Raw genomic sequence first — 20653 nt, 5'->3', positions numbered from 1 at the left:
CTCTCCCTGGACCTATTAAAGGACAATGTTCTCTGTCCCTTCTCTGGGACACAGCGTTTATCACATCACTTGTGAAACACTCTTAGCTCTCTAGATCTCTTGAAATCCAGGAAGTGAGAGAAAGAAGACAATTTAATGATGGCTTCCTTGATGTACAGACAACAGAAGGACAAACGTTTCTCTCCATGCACTGGTACAATGAAATTCAGAGACGAGTGGAAATCCAGGGACAGGAGCTATAGCATTTAGAGCCGCTGCTCAGCCCATGGTCACGTGGTCCCACCAACTGGCTCAGTGCAGACATGGGGAGATGGGGGGACAGCCCGACCTCCTGAGGTGGGGGCGAGGGCCCAGGTGGCAGAGTGAGCAAGGTGCATCAGCACCACCGTGCCTTGGGGAAAGAGTGCGGGAGAGTGGGGGTGGGGGCAAGCGGGTGGGTGTGCCCTGAAGACACAGTGCGGCTCAGTGGCATCAGCTGCCCCATCAGAACCATCCTGAGGGCTGGAACCAGGCTGAGCGGGACTGAGGTATTGGAGCTGGGCGGAAGGTGGCCATAAGAACCACAGCAGAAAGGAGAACATGCTGACTGCCTTCCTCCCACATACTGAGTCCTCGATGGCCCAGCTCCATCCTGCGAAGGGTAAGAACATTCCGAGATCTGGAGCTGGAAGGGTGGCCAGGGTGAAGTAAGGAGGTACAGACCGTTCCAATCCTGAGGCCACCTGAGGTGTCTCTGCTCCGCTCTGGCCACCACCCCCTCCCCTTAAGCCCAAGATGTGAGCAGGCAAACCAGAGATCAGGGACCCCATCACTCTTCCCAGATTCAATCAGCTGACTAGGACTTTCCTAAAAAGAGAGAGGAGAGGGAAAATGGCCACGGGCTTCTAAAGAGAAAGCCTGGGAAGGGTGGCACCGAGTGGGGGGAAGGGGCATCTGGCTCCATCCAGCCCCAGAAGCTGGCGGCCGTGGCCTCTGGTCCTTGACCCAACCTCGTCGGCCCATCTAGCTGAGCATCTTGTGCCGATCGAAGACGGTCTTCCGCTGCTCCTGCACCTGCAGCTTCCACCGCTGCTGGGCGCCTTCCACACGCTCTAGGACTGTGTTTGCTCGAGGGCCCCCAAGGGAGGCAGTGGCGGCTGCCACAGAGCGAGCATCCTGCAGTGGAAGAAAAGGGAGAGATTTGGCACTGTGAGCTGGTGGGGGGGGGGGGGTGGTTTCGAAAGCCTGACACAGAAAAAAATGCCCTTAGAGCAATCCCAAAGGTTGAGCTCCCCGCAGACCGGGAGGCTGGACCTCCCCAATGGCTGGGGGTGGCTTGAGGGCCTTGCCTGGTGGTCCATGGGGCCTAGCACAGCACCACAGCCCAGCTGCAGGCTTGGTGTTTGTAGAATGTGTAAGGTAGGGCCTGGGAAAGGGGGCACTCCGGGAGGAAAATGATCTGAGGCCCCAGTCACCACACAGCTATAGCTTGAGTCCTCGGCTGCATCCCACTGGCCTATTTCTTTTACTTTATTTTATTTACTTGTTTATTTTTCAGAGAGAGAGAGAGAGAGAGAGGGTGGGGAGAGGGGCAGAGGGAGACAGCATCTCAAGCAGGCTCCATGTGAAGCGTGGAGCCCGATGAGGGGCTCGATCCCACAATCCTGAGAGCATGACCTGAGCAGAAATCATGAGTTGGCTGCTCAACCAACGGAGACACCAAACGCCCCCACACTGGCCTATTTCTAACCTTCAAGAGGAATACTTCTTCCTGGACTGTTCACTCATTTGGTCAGCAGAGGCCCTGATGCCGTCTGCTGTTTGTGGATACGTATCGGTGTGCCCCGTGGCGGGTACAAGGCTGCAGGACTCCTCCGCCCTGCCAGCCACGGCCCAGGGACAGCGGGAAGGCCCAGGACTTAGGGCCTCGCTGCCCTGACATGGCAGCATGTGTGCTCCAGTGGGGAGGACGGGCCCACCGAGGCATCTGCACGGGAGCTGCTCTGCCAGGCACCGGACACCCAGCTTACTCCCCCTGGGAAAGAGGGGTTGCCCCTCACTCAGGGAGTCTGGCAGGGATGGGGATTTGGAGTTGGACCCCAGCACTCCCATTCCAGAGCCTGCTCTGGCCCACTCCCCTTTGACAGGTCAGGTCAGGACGGCTCAGCTCCCCTGGGTGCCCTACTGATCCCCTTCCCCTCTGCTCTCGGAACTGCTCTGTTGTCAAAGGCAGTGGCTCCCCTAATTACCACCTCTGCCTCTGAAGCTCCGGAGCCCATGCATTTCCTGCAGGACCCCAACCTGATCTTTGGGGGGAATTAGAGCCGAGGGCCAGGCCCACACCCCTGTGGGGATTTCCTCCCTCGCTCTCCCTGCCTCTCATCTGCTGCCACACATCTCTTAAGGGATTAGCACACCTCTCTAAGCCCAGAGCCGCCCAGTAAATGCAACTTTGCTTCTAATGCCCCGAGCTGGCACAGCTTCTGTCGCTTCACAGCTGCCAGGCTGGGGAGAAGGGAGGGGTGGTTAGGCAAGGGTAGGGGAGGCACAGATAGCTGGCAGTTGCAGAGAGGTGGCTGGCCAGGGGTGAGGCTGGGAGGTAATTCGCCGTTGCCGCAGAACTCCGAGTCACTGTCTCATGAGGAACACTGCCCTCTGGGAGCCCCAGTCCACAACCCTGAGGAAGGCCTCCTCAGCCTGGTTAGCTGAGGATCATGGTGACATCAAGGACGCAGGTGCTATCAGCATGAGGCGGGGGGCGCATTGAGCCTGGAGTCAGGACTCCTGGGTTCTAGGCCGGGGCTCCGAGGGGCCACCTTCTCCCCGCCTCAGACCCCTAGGGCCCATCTCACAGGCCTCCCAGTGGGAGCTGGGACAGAGGGGTGGCCTCAGCCACCTAGCAGCTCTGTGCCCCTGGACAAGTGACTACCTCTCCAAGCTTCAATTTAACGAAGCCAGTCTTTCCAGACTTTTCTGACTGTACTGTCAGCAGGAATTACATTTAAAACTTTTACAAGACACTTAGTATGAGGCATTCGGATACTCTCTGCTCTGCTCCGTTTCATTTTTTAAGATGCGGGTCATGACTCAGTACGTTGATTTCGTGGCCTAACAGTTGTGATCCACACTTTGAAAAACACGGTTTAGGATGAGGAGACAGGTATGGCAAGGTTAAGGAAAACAGTATGTCCAGAGTTCTTAGTGTACTGGCCACCACGGAGTAGGAGCTCAGGAAATGTTTAGTTTCCTTCTTCCTGGACTGCGCAGCTCAGCGGTTAAGAATACTCCAGAATCAAACCAACCTGGCTGTGAGGCTTGGCTCTGACACCTATCGGAATATGACCCTGGGCCAGTCAGCTCATTCTCTGAACCCATTTCCCCATCCAGAAGGTGAGGACTGCAAGAGCGACTTCTTGATGAGGCAAAGAAAGTAAGGCCTCTAGCAGCGCCTGGCAGATAGCAAACGCTCCAATTGCTCATGGCAGACCCTAGCTCTACTAGGTGGGAGAGAGGAGGAGAAAGCCGGCAGCCTGCTGCCAGAGGGAGCTGCCTTTGAAAAACCCCCATGGCCCTGTACCACCTTTCAATGCTGTTCCTTCCCCGTTCAGCTGTGCCAGCTGAGGGCTATGGGGGGCCAAGGACAGGGCTCCATGTGGCAGTATAGGTGACGTGGGCACTGAAGCCCCACTGAGGAAGCTGTTGGCCCACCAGGACCTTGCTGTTCTGGCTTCAGGGGCCACAGGGGCTTCTCTCCCCTCCCCCCTCAAGCCCCCACCTCTAATCACGTCCCTTCTGGGTCCCACAAGGAGTGCCCAGGTGCGAGCTCCAAGGTGTGGGCTGGGATACCCAGGCAGGCTTGGAGGGATGGGGCAGCTCCAGCCCTGCTTCTCCTCGACTGCTCTGCATCTCGGGAGGACGTCTTGAGGAGAGGAAGCCAGAGGAAGCCAAGAGCAGAGCATTAAGGGAACATGCTGAAATTCACCGCATTACCACAGTATCATTTGTTTTCCCTTCATGTAAAGTCTTAACAAACAGCTCCTAAGTGGGGGAAAGCTGCTGCTGAGAGCCTCCGTGTTTCCATTGCTAATAGTCTGATTAAAAGGTATTAAAGACTCCACATCTGTTCTAGAGACGGCCCAGAGCGGGGCCTTACCCTTGCCCGTTCTGCAGGCAGAATGGCAGCTGGAGGAGGAGAACAGCACCATTTCTAGCCCCTTTCCTCCGATCTAGCTCCTTTCCTCTGGGGCTGAGTGTCCGGGAACTAAGGGAGGCCAGAGGGCAGCAAGGAGAGGAGGAAGGCGCCGGATACTGATGGGACACCAGGAGATGCCCGGTGGGACCAGACTAGCACGACGATGACAAGCATCACTAAGTGCCGTGGGTTCTGCTAAGTACTTTACGTGGATTCTCCCCAGGCTTACAAGACTGGCACATGGGAAACATCACTCCCATCTGCAGATGAGGAAACTGAGGCTATGGGAGATGAATCATTTTGCTACCCAAGGTCACACAGCCATTTTGGTCGCTGAGTTGGGGTTTGAACCATGTCTGTGATTCTCTTATCCCAGCACTCTGCTGGGTCCTTCTTTGGCTGGTTTCTCCTAAGAGGGAGCCAATGCGGAAACCCAAAGAAGCAAGCTGCTATCTTTCTGCTACACTGAAGGAAGAACAAAGCACCTGTAAAGGCACCCAGAATCAGGCACTTCAGGCCACCCTCCCATCCAGGCCTGGCAGGCCCCAGATACTGGTGCACACAGGCCAGAGCTGACGACCACCATCAAAGTAGCCTAGATGAAGCCTCTCCAGCCCACACAGGAACACTGGTTCTGAGTCAACACTGGGCTGGGCCGAAGCCTCTCTGATGACAAGAAGATGGAGGAAAAAAGAACCCCCACCTGGAGCTGCGGCCCCTCCACCGTTGTCCCCAGCCCTGGGAGTGGGGGCAGGACCGGCACTCTTGTCACTTACCCAGTCACACAGCTAAGAATGGCCCTGGTGCAAAGCCCTTCAGAAAAGTGACCACACAGCCTCCCTCTGTTTTCCCAGTTTAGCCCAAATCCTTCTTGCTGTCACCTAATCCCACTGCTTCTCTGCTGCAAAGCTCTCCCTGACTCCCACATGCTCCCAGTCACCTTCCTAGGACATGGCACGATGCCATTCCCCCACCCAAAAACCCTGCCTGCTGACTCGGCTCCTCACAGATGAAACACTCGTGGGTACGGCATTCAAGGCCCCCGAGCTGGCTGAGGCGCACACTCCCGGCCTCACCTCCCCTGCGTCCCCCAGCCCTGCAGCCACACCGGTCCAGGCAGAGGCCTCTCATTCTTAAGGATGCACAAACATTTGTCAAACTGGAACACACATGATCCTGATTACATCGCACCGAATCCAGACTGAGGAAACCACACTAAGAGTTCCGGTGTCGTGGCTACTAAGTGGCAGAGTCCGACTCCAACCCCGAGCTGTGGCTCCAAAGCCCTGCTCCCAACGACAGTGCTGGGAGTCCTCTAACGGATGCTCTAGAATCACATACTTTTCTGTCTATCCCCAGAGGAGGTGGGAGGACTGTCCCCATCAGCGTGTATCTCCAAGTCTGTCAGCTTCCCTGGAGGGAAAGCCCTGAGCACACATGCGGCCCGCCTATCCGTGGACAGAAAGGGAGGCCGTCCCAGTGGCCCTGAGCCTTCTCGCCACCCTGGTTCCTTCGTGCCCCCAGCTGCTGCCCTCGTCGTCACCACCATTCTTTGCTTCCCCACACACCCCTCTCACACAGGGGGCCTGGAGCTGCACCCAGCCCCAGTGGGGTGAGATCTCTGAGGACCCCGCAGAGCTCAGGGGCCCATGCTGCAAGAAGCAGAAACACCCAGAGCCTCATGGAAGCCCTTATTTCTCTCTTCAAAGAGGGCCAAACCTGTACATCTAAAACAGCTCTGTTTGCTGTTTCTGTCCCAGCAAACATGCTTGCTTCCTCCTTTCAAAGGGTGTCTGAGCCTGGGGATTAAGCCTAATGCTGCCGGAATCCCAGGGGAGGCAGCGCTAAGCAATCAGGGCCCACCGAGGCCTGCCAGCACTTTCAAAGGGAACACGCCAGGCTTTCATCTCCCTCCTCAGGCGCTGGGCTGCGGCTGTGGGGGAGGCTTCCCTTCCCCTTCCAGACCTCTTGCTCCAGGGCAGGAGAGCTTCTGGCCACAGGAGTTGGGGGAATGGGGACAAGGGCCCCCAAACCTGGGAAGTGATCCAATCCCTAGATCCATCTCTAACTGGGTCCCAGACTCAAGGTGGGAGGTGGGGTGGGGGCACCAGAGCCTGGACAGTTTCCTCCTCAAGGTCACTGAGTTGTACGGGCCCAGGAGAACTTTCAAAGAACTGAGAGGTCCTATTCCAACTTTCTTCCTTACAGGGTGAAAGCTAAATCCTTTACCCCAGGGGAGACCCCGTCCTTCTCGCTTCCTTAAGGGAAACATTCTCCAGACCATCGATGAACCCAGAGACACAGCCTCAGCCCTGGCTCTGCTGCTGCTCAGCCAGGTGGCCTTGGGGCCTGCTCTCCGTGCCCCCAACCCCACCCCATCCCCCTTTCCCCAAGTGCACTGAGAGAGGTGGGTCAGCACAGTATCCCTCAACATCCAAGACTAGGGGCACTGGGTCTCTGGAGAGATGAAACCTTTGGGCACTACTGACCCCAGTGTCCCTACAGCAGCTGAGCTATCAGTGTCCCATCCATCCTCTGAGCTGGCTCTGAAGAGCCCCCTGCCAGGAAGCCTTCCTTCCCAGACTAACAGGAAGAAAAGGGTAAGTGCCCAGCCCCCAGTCTAATAAAGGGCTTCCCAGAGCACCCAGCTTTCTGACTGCCCATCTCCTAAAACCTGATCTCACCAACTGCCTTCATGGTCCCTGCTCATTCCTTTGGTTGGGGCTCTGTCTTGGGGCATAAACCCCTGAGGGCAGACATGAGGTCTACAAATCTACACAGCGCCACCTGCAGGATTCTTGAGTCCAGAGGAAAGAAGAGACGCTATGTCCATGGGAGAAAAATGGTGCTGCTGAACCCCCAGGAGGGATGACCTAGGAACACCTAAGTTGGGGACACCATACAGAATCACAAGGTGAGGGGATGGGGAGCCAGGCCGAATACTGGGACTAGGGGACAATCCATGCTAAGAGTGCTACAACGGGGGGACAGACCCCACTCACGGCTGCCTGAAGGTGTTCCTTTAACCACCCTCCGGGTAACCCAGGAGCTGCACCCTGCGCCACCCTCCACATCTGTGCAGAGCTGGCTGGGTCACAGTATCAGAGACTGAACACCTTTTATTACCTTCTAGAACCTTGGGGTAGGAGGTGAGGGTGTCATCCCACCTCTCTCTACCAAGGCAGAAATCCCCTCCACGGTGTGGAGTCTGGGCTCGCCAGCTTCCGCTTGAGGGCTGCCTAAGGCACCCCACTGCCCTTGCAGGCACCCACGATACATGGCTGGACAGCACCCCCTCGCAGGCCAATCCTCCTTACTACTCAGCCAAAATCTGCACCCAGGGGACGTCTTCCCTTGGATTCAGGATCTGCTCCAGTGGATTCAGGACCTGCTCTCAGGAACTGGGTGACCAAATCTAACCCCTCCACTCTCCCTAAAGCCCCCTCATACAAACAGAGGCAGCTGTGACTTAAGACTCCAAGTGGGGAGCGTCCCAGGTCTCCTGGGGGAGAGGGGCCTGCGCCCAGACCCAGAGATGGCAGGCTGCCCTCCCCTCTGGCACCACATCCAGGATGGCAGGAGACACAACAAGGCCATGCCCGAGAGCCACACATTCCAGAGAAATCGCAGTGCGGACTGGGTAATCACGGGGCTGCATCTCTCAATTACTCCCCCAGCCAGGACTGCAATTACCACATTACCCCTAATCGCCGAGTGTTTATTAGCAACGCTCCTCCCCATCAGAGCTGCTATTACTGCACATTAATAACCGGGTAGGCACACAAGGTTTCCTCTTGAACACAGACCACCCAGCCGCCAGTGCCACCAGCTCCCAGGCCCCAGCTCCAAGGGGCGAGGCTCAGCCTCTCTGTTCCCCCTTTGGCCAAACGCATGTCGGCAGGAGGCTGGGGGCACACTGGGGATGGTCCAGGCACACACCCAAGAGAAGCAACAGGGCCCATGGGATGGCCAGGCCTCCCTCCTTTCCTGGCCTCGTCTTCCTGCTCGTGCTGGCTCAGACCCACAATGGCTGCACACTGAGGTCTGAGCCCTGGACCCTCTTGGTGAGGGACCCGCCCTTGCCCACCTCTGATCCAGTGCCTGAAATGTTCTAAATTCTGACGGCCTGGTGGTAGTTTAGCCGATGCCTGGTGATTTCTTGTGACTCTAAACGCACTCGCTTACAAGGGAGCCCACCCGACACATTATCAGCGGTGTCATCTGCAAGAAGATTCCTTCTTAGATCTCGTGAAATCTCCCTCTCATAACTCCCAACTGCGGGTCCTCGTACCCCTGGCTTTACCTGGGCGAAGCAAAGCCTTCTTCTGAAGACGTGCTATCCGAAGGCCGCTGTCACGTATCTCCTTGAGTTTGGCTTGTTTGGTTTTTTTTTTTTTTTTTAAGCTAAACATCTCCCGGTTTCTTCAACTTACCCTCCCAGGACATGGCTGAGATGCTTCACCCCTAGAAGACCCTTTGTGCATGCGCTGGTTCACTCACTCCTTCCCTCACTCTGGGGATAAACAGTACCTTCCAGCAGCCGGAGCCACCAAGGACAGAGCTAACGGACCGGTCTGTGCTTCCCACAACTTCTCAGAGCGCGTCCCTCAGGGTAGAGAGTGGCAGTGAGACCTGCCCTGCCTCCGGATGCCACTGCTCTGAGGCTGTCGTGGTGGCTGTGTGATCCCATAGAGGGGGAGCTCCGGGCGCGCGGGGCGAGGAGCCTCCCTCGGGCGGCGTGCTGGCTCATCACACCCCTGCCCAGGCCGCCTACACACGCACCACTTCTTTTTTTTTTTTCCTGCAGCCGTCCTCTGCCCCGCACAGGGCTTCCTCTGCAGGGCGCCCCTAACCCCTCAGCATGGGGACAGATACAGGAGGGCAAGAGTGGCTGCTAGCTATGCCGGGCCTGACCTGAGGGGTCTGCAGGCTGCCTGGTGCCAGTGGTCCCCCATCTCCTTTACCTAATGACGTTGAAACTCCTGAGCCTGATATTTGAAGCCAACAATAATCTGGCCTAAACCTACTGGCCAGCTCTATTTGCCACTATTCCTCCTGCCTACCTTACCCTCGGAACGCTCCAAATTCCTCAAGCACACACAGTGATTTCCCCCCTCAGCACGGCTACCTACTTTACTCCTCACTGGCTCTCAAAATCCTACTTTCCTCTCGAGGCGCCCAGGTTGTGTTTTGCATCGAGCCGGTGCTCCGCAGAGGACTACAGAATGACTAAAGGACAAACCTGCTACCTCCAAGTCTGCCAACAGCTTGACACCAGTGTCTGAGCAACCGGTGTCACGTGTTGTGTTCACGTGTGACCGGCCCTGGCTGGCCCACTCCCCCTCGGCCTAGAAAGGCAGGGTAACAGGAACATATGGCTCCCCCCGCTGATGCCCTGAGGCTGCCTGATGCCAGACATCGGGAGAAGTGTAGGGCCACCTCCCGCTTCACCTGGAAGTGCAAAGGGCAGTCCCCTGCCGAGGAAAACTCTAGAGTCTGGGTGATGTGTGGGACACTGAACAGAAGAGCGAACTGGAGTATGGGGGGTGGGGGACACGGATCCTCAACGAGGCCTCTGTAATGCTATTCTGGTTCTGCCCCGGGGACTCACATGCCGGGGGCCCAGGACCCACGTGTGGGCAGAGGTACTGGCAGGGCCCTGGCGCCCAGAACCCCGGTTACCTCGTTCTCCTCCTCATTGTGCAGCTGCTCGGTGTATGCATCCGGCTTTCGAATGAGAGGATCCACCAGCATCAGGAAGGCCATGTAGAGCAAGAGGGCCCCCACCACTGACAGGTAGATGACAATGGTAACCTGAGGGAGAGAGCCAGCTTGTCCTGTGAGCATCCTGGGCCAGGAGGGCAAATCGTGTCCATTCCCGTGCTGTGCATATTTGATGGCGTAGCTGCCTCAACTTCTGCACTGGGGAAGGGCGAGGACACTGGGGGCTTGGAGGGCAAGAGGGAAGGGAATGTGCCCTATTCCACATGTGTACTAGCTCTGCCCTAAAACTGAGGGGACCCCCCAAGAATGGCGGACATAAAAACAACAGATAATGAAGGAAGACGTCTGGGTTCTGACATCCCAAGATGCTCCCAGGGGTGGGGATCGGGAAAACAGGGCTACTGGGATATCTCTAAGAAAGGGTGGAAAGCAATTGGACACTAAGAGCAAGGAAGAACCGGCTGGTGAAGAGGCCTGAAGGCAGAGGCCGAGCACCTGGGCACGAGGGCTCACTTCCCCCGCCAACGGGATGGACAGGTGCGAAGCTGCGGTCCTGAGAGGGCACACCAACAGGTGGAGGGGGACAGACCGGCAAGGTGTGCACTGGAGGCTGGAGGCTACATCTCCCCCTCCCGGCGGTCACCCCGGGAGTAATTTCTGTAATTTCTGTTTTACAGAAGTAGATTCAGTGAGGCCCATTCAAGGTTTCCAGTGTGATACTCTGGGCATTTAAGACAGGATTCTCCAAGACACTTAGCAGCTTCAGTCCCTGTAATGGCATTACTAATACACCTCAGTTACTGGGACTACAGAAGCACCTTTGCTTGTGTCCAAATGCCCCCTGGGCGGCTGCCATCACCTGAGAACAGTGAGGCTAAACCGCTCAGCCTAGGTGCCAAGGCTAGCAAGTGGGAGAGATGTAACTTGAACTCAGATTTACTGATTGTCTCAAATGCTTTCCTACTTTCACAATGCCTGGCCATCACTGGCCTCTGAACCCAGCCTTGACCCTAAATGGACTGCGAGGAGGGATAAAAGGAAGAAAGAAACCTTGGGACTTTCAAGTCAAAGCTCAGCTCAAAGGTCAAGTTCAACTGGACCAACTTCCTCCCTGACTGGGGCATCAGCGTTCATGCCTCTTTAATTTTTTTTTTTTTTTAACGTTTATTTATTTTTGAGACAGAGAGAGACAGAGCATGAACAGGGGAGGGGCAGAGAGAGAGAGGGAGACACAGAATCAGAAGCAGGCTCCAGGCTCTGAGCCATCAGCCCAGAGCCCGACGCGGGGCTTGAACTCACGGACCGTGAGATCGTGACCTGAGCTGAAGTCGGACACTTAACCGACTGAGCCACCCAGGCGCCCCCGTTCATGCCTCTTTAAACAGGGTAAATGATCAGACCTCTTGCCTGTACCCCAGGAAGAGGAAGGGGAGTGGAGACTGAGTCTCTAATAGGCTAAAGCTGGGGGGAGGGGGAGGCTCCTTGGGAGGAGGACTGGAGGGAAATTTGAGGGATTAGGAAGTGTGTCTGATGAGGTCCCCATATCGGGAAGTCCCTTTCTGCCAAACAGGGACAGGGGACACTTGGCTCAGAATTCAGTCTCAGCCACCTGGTCCCCAGAGGGTGGGGCCCCAGAGCACGTTCAGAGCAGGAGAAAGATGCTCCAGGAGTGGCTGGGTCAGGCGGGAGGATAAAAGGAGTGACGGATGTGGGGGATAGGCAGTTGCTTTCCATGAGAAAGGCGAGAACACAGAGGACTGCAGGGCAGGGAAGGTGCTGCCAGCTCCCTGGTCTGGAAGGACAGCAGTGAGCATCGCCTCCCCTCCTGAGCCTCAAAAGGAGAAACCTGGACAAGGCAGTGTTGTTAAATTCCCAAATTCCTTTCTCGAGGCTATTTCTAGACTCTCCACAGAACCAGGTTCTCCACAGAACCTGGCCAGGAAGGGCTTAAGTTAGAAATCGGTAGACGGGGTCTGGCTCAGGTGTTGGAACACAGACTAGGAGTCCCGGGGGGGCTGTGGGTGGACGAGACCCTGCTAGCGTGAGCCGTGGTCCTGTTGTGTCCGCCTCAGGCAGAGGAAAGAACAAGGCCCCCGTCCTCACGCGCTACGGGAGTGGTCGTGTCTACCACTTCTCTCCTGAATTCACCCAACAGCCTAGGAGAACGAGGGTCAGGGCTGAAGCCCCTCCCGCCCAGCTGCCCCACGCAGACACCTCGCCCTTGTCCACAGCTCTTGGGAGCTTTTCAGGACTCTGAGGAGTTCGGTAGACTGGATGTTCCAGGAGGGTGGGCTTATTGCTCTATTAGCAGCATCCTACACGGTGCCCAGAACATAAAAGGCACCTGAAGGAGGCTCCCTGAAGGAATGGGAGAGAGGAAGGGAAAGACTGGAAAGAAAAGAGTGACACTGAACACCTCTCCCAGGTTCCCAGCGCCCCTGTGTAATGGGAGCCACTGGACAGAGGTCAGAGGAGAAAGCTGGCTCCAAGAAGGTGTGGGGAGCGGGCCCCTGCATCTGTGACCAGGCCAACCCAGAAGCCGGTCCCACAGCCACTTGGGATGCTCAGAATACAGCCAGAGACAGTGAGTGCCGGGCAGCCGGGGATGGGGGGGGGGGGGGGGGCCGAGAGCCGGGCTACCTTGATGGTGGTGGTGCTGCGTTCCTCATACTTGCACTCGCACAGCAGACAGTAGGCCTCCACGTCGTGGCCGGGCACCGGCATGGGCTCCACCACGTGCAGGCAGTTGCTGCAACGGAGACAGACAGGGCGGTGGGAGCAGGGCCACAGGAAGCGGGCAGCCTGGGAGGGGAGGGGCTGGGCAAAGGTGAGGGTGTTCCCAGGGAGTATGGAGCTTATAAAGGGTCAGGCTGGCGCCAGCCCCCTTCCCCAACTCAGAGCCTCACAGCACCTGGCCACTGGCCATCCGAACCAGCTCTTCAAAGTGTGCCTACAGGGCTGGCACGAAAAACGCTAACGTTCCCCAAACTTCTACCCTTAGCTGCCCTCGTGTCTCCTGCTATGGTTCCCCTGCTGGGGCTTATCCATTCCAAAGATTTTCAACTCCGAGCTGGTGAGGCCTAGACTGGGATCTTAGACTAGAATCTCTTAGTCAGGACCGCCCCGGGGCCCTCCTACGTCCAGCTGCCCACTGGATTCACCATAGGAGCACCCCACAGGGTCCGCAAACTCTACGTCCACCCCTCCGCCCCTCTGCCCCAACCCCCCAGTCCCGGGATCTGTGTTCCAAACAGCAGAAAGCACCCCTACTGTCCACTCCACTGACCGAATCAAAACCTGGCAATCACCTTGACACTGCCTTTTCCTCTCACCTATGAATCCACCAAAAGCCAGTGATTTTACCCCCTTAGACATTTCTAAGACCCACGTTCTCTATTGTCTCCCGCTGCTGTGTCTCAGATGAAGTTCTCATCATTCTTGCTTCGGGCAAATGACCCAGCCTCCCCACTGCTCTCCTGTTCTTGTTGGCCCTGTGCCAATACTACCTGCACCTGGCAGCCGAGTGGTGTTACCAAAATGAAACTCTGGTCATGTCACCCCCAGCTTAAAGCCTAAAGCTGGTTCAATGTCTCCACCCAGCCTCTAGGGTGAGGACGAACTGAGCTGTTGCCCCTCGGCTTCCTACTGATCCACCTGATTCCAGGGCCGCCTACCTGTCCAGTTCCATCCCCTGCCTCCCCTCAACCTGCTCCCCATCGTCCTCCAGCTATGCTGATCTTCTGGACTCTTCTCTGAATGAGCCATGCTCCCTTCCTTGATACATCTCCCGCCCTCTGCCAGGAATACATGGCTTTGCCACCTTCCCTTTCCATGAACTGAATCCTACACATCCTTGAAGATCCAGCTCAAAGGCCTGACCTCTCCCTCTGCTCATCTCTATCACAGCACTGACCACACTGTACTGTGATCTCACCTTTATTTGTACAGTCGCCCCAGGAGATGTTGAGTTCCTTGAGGACAGAGGCCATCTCCAGCACCCTGGCAGAGCTGCGCTCAGTGAACAAGTGACTGCCAAATGAATCCCATGTTCTAACAGTATGCCCACTTAGCCCACCTTTCCCTAACAGGGCTCCCGCAGAAGGTGAGCCAAAGATCACAGGCCCATTTGAAAAGGCGGTGGGTTCAGGAAGGCAAAGTGGCATCTCCACCACGATGAGGTCAGGACCCAAACCCTGATCCTTGGCTCATCTTTACATCTGACCCTCAGCTTCAGTGGGGCCTGTGCTCAGCTCTTTATCTGAGTCTCTCGATCAGCCCCAGCCCTTCAGATCGGCAGGTTTTCAACAAGTATGGTTCATAGACCACAGTAAGCCAATGACCTAGAGGATCTGCCTTTATCACTACCACCAGGAAAGGTCAAACACACCCTCAGAGGTTCACGGAGGCGAACCAGGCATCACACTGCCATGGATCACCAGGTCTGGGCTGTCCTGGCTGTGCCGCTGAGTGTCTGGGGCCCTGGGCCTATTTTCTCCTCTCTGAGATGCAGGGGTTGTACCAGATGACCTTTAAGGACCTTCCTGGTCTAACAGGAAGCCTGCAAGAGTCATGCATAGCTCTCTGAAAACAACCAGGCCTGTTCTGAGCTATCCAGGGTCCTTTTAGACTCAAGCTGGGTTTTTGGCAGAGGCATCAAAGACGTGTGACGTGAAGATCAAGTGTTGACATAAAAATGAGATGTCCTCTAAAATCCTCTGATCCCCTTAAAAATCTGGCCCGCTGCATTTGTGATTTTATCTAAACCTCCGACGATTCCAGTTTCACCACTGGGTAGCAACTTCACCACATCACTCCTAGCTGCACGAAGGGGTCCTCTTCCACCGTAACTAAATGCATCATTTCCAGACCCTGCACACTGCCAGTTCTGGGGGCTGATGGACAAGGCCAGGTTCACGCACACTTGGTCATCACTGCTGGGACCTTCTCTTTTCCAGGAAGTCCCTACAAGCCTCCTGAGGACCAGATGCCTCCTTTCCGAGCCACACGGGGTCGTGGTTTAGAAGGTCACGCCAGTGTTGCAGGAGGATATGTGGACTACCCCCAAGGCCAAGGTGGAGTGTCAGGGGGAGCTGAGAGGGGCCAACCCAGGTTTTTCAAACTGGAATGCTATTACAGGAACAGGCTGTTTCTAGAAGGGTTAGGGCAACAGTAAACGAAAAGCTGTAATCTTTCTGCTGGCTCTGGCCCTCCTGAGAGTCAGTGAAACCCTAAACATGATCCTGCTCTCTAAGGCTTTCCTTTACCTTTTTGGGGATCAGTGCTATCAAAAGACTCTAAGGACTGGCCAGAGGACATTAAGGGGAGAGGTCTACAAAGATAAGCTGGGTTTAATTCTCTGCTCTTCTCTGTGTTCTGTGATGGCAGGTAATTTATTTACCCTTTCTGGGTCTCGGTTTCCTCATTTATAAGTGGAGGCTGAACTCCATCGGTGTCTTTCAAGCTGTGCTCTCTTAGAACCACTCAAGAACCACTGTGCAAGGAGGTGGGCTGAGGGACGGGTCCCTCTCGGCACGGGTTCTGATTTTGTTTTGTACGTTGTGTTTCCAAAACAGATTCTGTCGATAGAAAGGTTCAGTTTGTATAAGTCTGAAAGACACTGAACTAGCCAACCTGTTTGGTTCCTTCCTACTCTGGGATGGCCTCTAATACATTATCTCCTTGGCAGGCCCACCAACAGGGCAACATTGTTAGGGTTTCTGCCCTTCTACAGGCATGTGGTTATGAACTACCAGCACTAGATGGCAGGATACCAGCACCGCAGGAACATAAATGCCATTACATGTGAGGACTGCGGCTCAGGCAGTTCCGGCTTCACTCTGCACCACAAAGGAGGGTGCAAGTATTGCCCCGGCTGTGGACCAATGTGACAGCACAGTGACAAGGTGGCAGAGACTTGGAAGACACAACTGGACTCCTCTGGTCCTAGCACGGAGACCCTAAGACCACATGTCAAGCCCCATCCCATTACTAAGGGAGTGTCACCAGTGTCGCTGGGTCCTAGAATCTGTCCAGCCTCGGTTTCCACCTACCACCCTAATGGAACTGTCTCAAAGTTCTCCATTAAGATTGTTCATTAGGCAGTCCCTTAATTCTGATTTCTAAGGAGAAGATAAACTACAGCCTGAGAGGTCCAGACAAGACTCGTTTCTCTGTGGGCATCCACACTTGGGCTTTCAGACCATAGTATAACCCCAGGGCAGAGACATTGCTAATAAAATCTGTTGCCTGTGCGATGTAGTCTTATTACCTGCTGTGGGGCTCTGACGGTCTATCAGATCATTTCCTGATGTTATTTGAGCTATAACCCCAACATACAAGGAGGTCACAGGGGCTCCTCCCAGGACTTCATGTCTCAGGGCTTTGTGACTCCATCAGGACAGGCAAAACCAGAGGGAAACAGTCTACCTATGTTGTGGGAGGAGCTCAAGTTTTCTGGGGCTTGGTGTAAGTCTGACGATTATCTATGTGGCCTCTAATAACGCATGATAATATATATTAATATTAGCTAACATTTACACAGCACTTACTATGTGCCAGGCATTGTCTAAGTGCTTTACTTACACAGGTATGTACAAGCACATATACCACACACACACGCCCCCCCCCCCCCCCACACACACACACACACATTTAATACTCAAAATACTGCCGCCCATCTTACAGATGAGGAAACTGAAGTACATTAGAGAGGAAGTAACTTGGGGCGCCTGGGTGGCGCAGTCGGTTAAGCGTCCGACTTCAGCCAGGTCACGATCTCGCGGTCCGTGAGTTCAAGCCCCGCGTCGGGCTCTGGGCTGATGGCTCAGAGCCTGGAGCCTGTTTCCGATTCTGTGTCTCCCTCTCTCTCTGCCCCTCCCCCATTCATGCTCTGTCTCTCTCTGTCCCCAAAATAAATAAACGTTGAAAAAAAAAAGAGAGGAAGTAACTTGTCACAGAATGAGCAAATGGCAGACCCAGAGTGAGGGCAAGGCAAGCCAGATCCCCAGCCTGTGCATCTAACTAGACAGCCTCTTGGAAAATCACTCAGACTATCTCAGAACTGGGTAAATTCAAAATTCCCAAATGCTTCTCCGAACAAACTGCCTCACGATCACCTACGGAACTTTAAGAAAATGTTACCCCTGCCTTCCTGTTCCCAATACTTACGGAATCGAAATCTTAGGGGGGAGGAGATCTAATGTAGGGCATGGTGACTATCGTTAACGATACTGTATTACACACTTGAAAACTGTGGAGAGAGTAGATCTTAAATGTCCTGACCACAGACACAAAAGGTAATTATGTGAGGAGACGGAGGTGTTAATTTACCTTATTGTGGCAATCATTTCATAATATGTATATCAAACCATCAGGATATACACCTTAAACTTACACAAAGTTCTACGTCTAACGTATCTCAATAAAGCTGGGGAGAAAAAAAAACAACAAAGTCCACAATCTTGGGGGGCAGAAGGTGCTGGCAATCTCTATTTTCTCAAAGCCCACCTGATGATATTGCCGTACAACCAAGCAGGCGCACTGACCTGGACATCCCCTCCCCATGATGTGAATCCCTTCTAACAGTGCCCTTAGCAAAGAATCACCCCATCTGTGCTCAGATCCCTCCAAGGATGGGGCTTCCCAGCTCCCAAAACAGTCTGGATTAGAAATGTTTCCTCAGCTCACACTTAAATCTGTTTCCGTGAAGCTTTCCTTCAAGTTGTTTCTATTGGCTCCGATTCTACACCAAAAAACCACATGGAACATAACGGATTCCCATTCCCATGCGCCCCACCTCCCATAGCATGCCAGCCCTGCTCCTGGTCTTTGTCAGTCACCAGATGTCCCCAAACCCTCCCCTCTTTGAGCCTCCCTTAAATCACTCCTTCTAGGACAATGTGTTGAAACTTCCTTTAATCAAGCTGGTCTCCTCTCTCTGAATTTGTGCTTCTTCATTTCTTTTTTAACGTGAAGCATCTAGAAATGAATTCAGGACTCCAGGAGTACAATTTAAAATTCCCCTTTGGATTTTAGACTCTGCAGTTATAAAAAGGGAACACTACCTATCTCGCCTACCTCACAAGGTGTTACTGACACTGGTACAGGATAACACACGTAACAGAGCTTTGCAAAAGTACACAAAAGATCCCACAGTATGCGGGCATACTAACAACCTCTCCCAATTTCTCTGCCACCATTTTGCATATATGAATAAACACCCAAACCAAAGCAAAATAACAACATCCACTTCTCTGACCAGGAACCCCTCAGCTAGAATTCAAGGCACCTAGGCCCTGTTCCCAATTGGCTGTGTGACCATGGACAAAACAGTGCTTTGTACACTGTCCATAGGAATGAGAGGGAAAGCTTATCCTCCAGGGGTCCAAGAATCCCAGGAAACACTTGTAACTTCAACTGGTTGAAGCGGCCATGAGCCAGCCTGTACAGTGCCTTACCAGTCCTTCTGTGACACATTCTGGTTGTAAATGTGCCCACTGATGTTTCTATATGGTGGACAGATGCATTTGCAACGGATATCTTCAGAGCTCTGGAAGAAAAAGCGTATCAGGTAGACAGGGCCCATGGGTTCAGGTTCTAGCAAAGACTTTCAGCTTTCATTTCCCTGTTCTATATATGAATGCTCTTGACCTTTCCCATCCCCAAGTTCAGCAAGGAATGGCTTCTGCAGGAAGGATGCTAGTATCACAGGATCCTCAAGACGTCAACTGTCCAGGTGGCAAACGAGACCCCCAGAGAGCTGCCTAGGGCTGTCACTCCCTAGTAGGGTGCTTTGGAGTAGGGATGTGTGTGGCAAGCAAAGTGACAGTCCTCTACTCTGGGCCCCACATCCGCTGTGTGCACCTCTGTCCATCAATCTTGATGGTGAGACCCTTTCTCCCCACCCCTCCATCATCCCATCTCCAACTTCCCAGGTTAGGATGAGGGCAGAAGTAAACAAGAGAAAGAGGGTGCAACCCCTCAGAAAGTTCTTCCTCTCTGAAATGGGTAAGAAACAACACCACAAATATTTTCATCCCAATCAGGAATTCCCCAGGGAGACTGCAAGCAAACCCTCCGACTCCACCTTACTTAAAGCCTTGGGGATCTTCAAATTTTCAAATACCACAGAGCTGCCCAGCTCCGGGTAATATGCCCCTAAAAAAAAAAAATGGCAATTTCTCCAGAGTCCCAGTGCTTAGGGTGGGTTAGGCTGGTCACCCTTGGCAACAGAAACTCCCAACTGTGTAGGACTTCACACTTAAAGAGCATTTCTACTCACTGTATTACTTGATTCTCCTTCAGCAGAGTAGTGGATATTATAACCATAGTTATTTTAACCCAGGAGCAAAGGAAGGTATGGGGAACTTAGATAATTCCCTCAAACACAAACTCCCTTGCTGGAATCCTACCTCGGTTTCCATCTGGTCCAGAACCTATGTTCTGTGCACCACCCCACTCCTCTCACTCCACCCTTCCCGACGCCTGCAGTTCTGCGCCTGCCAGTCCCAAAAGTATGGCCCATAAACGAGCGAGAGGGGCAGGGCTGAACAGCAGCTACCCCTGGGGAAGCCCTGTCCGCAGGGCGGGTGGTCGTGCAAGAGGTGCTGCTGTCTCACCTCCCTCACCTTGTTGGCTTGAGCTGGGGGCACCAGCAAGCACCCGACCACGGCCACCAAACATAGGAGCTTCATGCTTGGCAGGCTGGGGGTGCCAACCAGACCGGACACCTGCATAAGAGATATGAAGTCGGGCAAGGAAAGGTGACCACACCACTGTCGGCACTCTCGGCCCCTTGGCCGTCTAGCCGGGACGTGGGAATGGGGTTGGGGGCTGGGCTCAGCATTCCAGGGCCTCCTAAAACCCTGTAGCCAAATGCTGCCTTCCCTCTCCCCCAAGTCTCCGGCTCTCGACTGCCCACCCGGAGCGCCCAGAAGAGAGGCCTCTCGGGGACACGGCCGCAGGGGGCCTGGAGCCCCGAGAAGCAGGCCACGCTGCGTGCTCTGACCCTCGCATGCCGTTCCACCGCCCTCCGCCATCTCTGCCTCCGCCCGCCCGGCAGCTCCTCCCCGCTCAAGGCCCGACGAAAACTTTGGGTGTAGAGGCTGGAAGACCTGATCCGACCGCCAAGGCCAGTGCCCACCTAATCTAGGGGTCTTGGGCCCTCCCCGAATCCCCAGGTGCCCCCACGACCCCCGTCCCCTCCCCCAACGCGCCGTCCGCTAACCTGCGAGCCCCGCCGCTGCTGCAGGAGACCCAGCCGGTCCCGCCCCCTCCCGGCCGCTATTGGCTGCTGGAGCAGTCTCTCAGCCCAACCTCGCTATCGCCAAGGTAACAAGACCCACCTTCGCCTGGGCTTAGAGGCTCCGGCGCAAGGGAGAGGAAGGCATTTCTCAAACCCGACCAAACAAGAAAAGGGAGCGTCAGTCAGTCTTCCAGGCCAAAACGTGGAAGGGTCTTGCCTTTGTGGGGCCTGTAAAACTACCACTGTAGTGCTTGGCCCCTCCTTGTATTATAAAAGGCGGAGGATCGGAGAGGGACTAAGCTTGTTTCACCTTGTTGTTTTGAAGAGAAAGCACTTTATACACAATAGGCTAGTAACAACAATAACCTTAAAAATCCAATAAAGGGCTTTGTCCTCCCTCACAATCTGGAAATGTTATTTAGGGATCCATGTCTTTGCTGCATAAGACTTTGCCAGACCCCAGCTCTACTCTTCCCTCCACCCTCCTCCCTGAGGAGGAGGAAACCAGGGGTGGC

The 20653-nt window shown here is 54.7% G+C and overlaps 1 protein-coding gene across 3 annotated transcripts; it reads right to left on the bottom strand.

Annotated features, from left to right (window-relative positions):
* Nucleotides 1-114: 114 nt before the first annotated feature.
* On the bottom strand, nt 115-20191 carry TMEM9 (transmembrane protein 9). Of its 3 annotated transcripts, none has more exons than XM_045456543.1 (6): nt 20121-20191; nt 19513-19623; nt 18352-18443; nt 12536-12644; nt 9854-9985; nt 115-1155 (listed from the first exon to the last, which is right to left on the bottom strand). In XM_045456543.1, the coding sequence occupies exons 2-6, from the start codon at nt 19585-19587 to the stop codon at nt 1003-1005; spliced, it is 561 nt and encodes a 186-aa protein (XP_045312499.1). In that variant the 5' UTR covers nt 19588-19623; nt 20121-20191; the 3' UTR covers nt 115-1002. The 3 variants fall into 3 exon arrangements, with proteins under 3 accessions (XP_045312499.1, XP_045312502.1, XP_045312500.1); XM_045456546.1 differs by having other exon boundaries at nt 19522-19623; nt 20121-20189; XM_045456544.1 differs by lacking the exon at nt 20121-20191 and adding an exon at nt 20037-20114.
* Between the last annotated feature and the right edge of the window lie 462 nt (nt 20192-20653).

The sequence above is a fragment of the Leopardus geoffroyi genome, chromosome C3 (assembly GCF_018350155.1).
Source record: "Leopardus geoffroyi isolate Oge1 chromosome C3, O.geoffroyi_Oge1_pat1.0, whole genome shotgun sequence".
In the NCBI taxonomy this organism is placed as follows: Eukaryota; Metazoa; Chordata; class Mammalia; order Carnivora; family Felidae; genus Leopardus; species Leopardus geoffroyi.
Note: the sequence above shows the minus strand (reverse complement) of the source record. Positions and strands in the feature narration are given on the sequence as shown.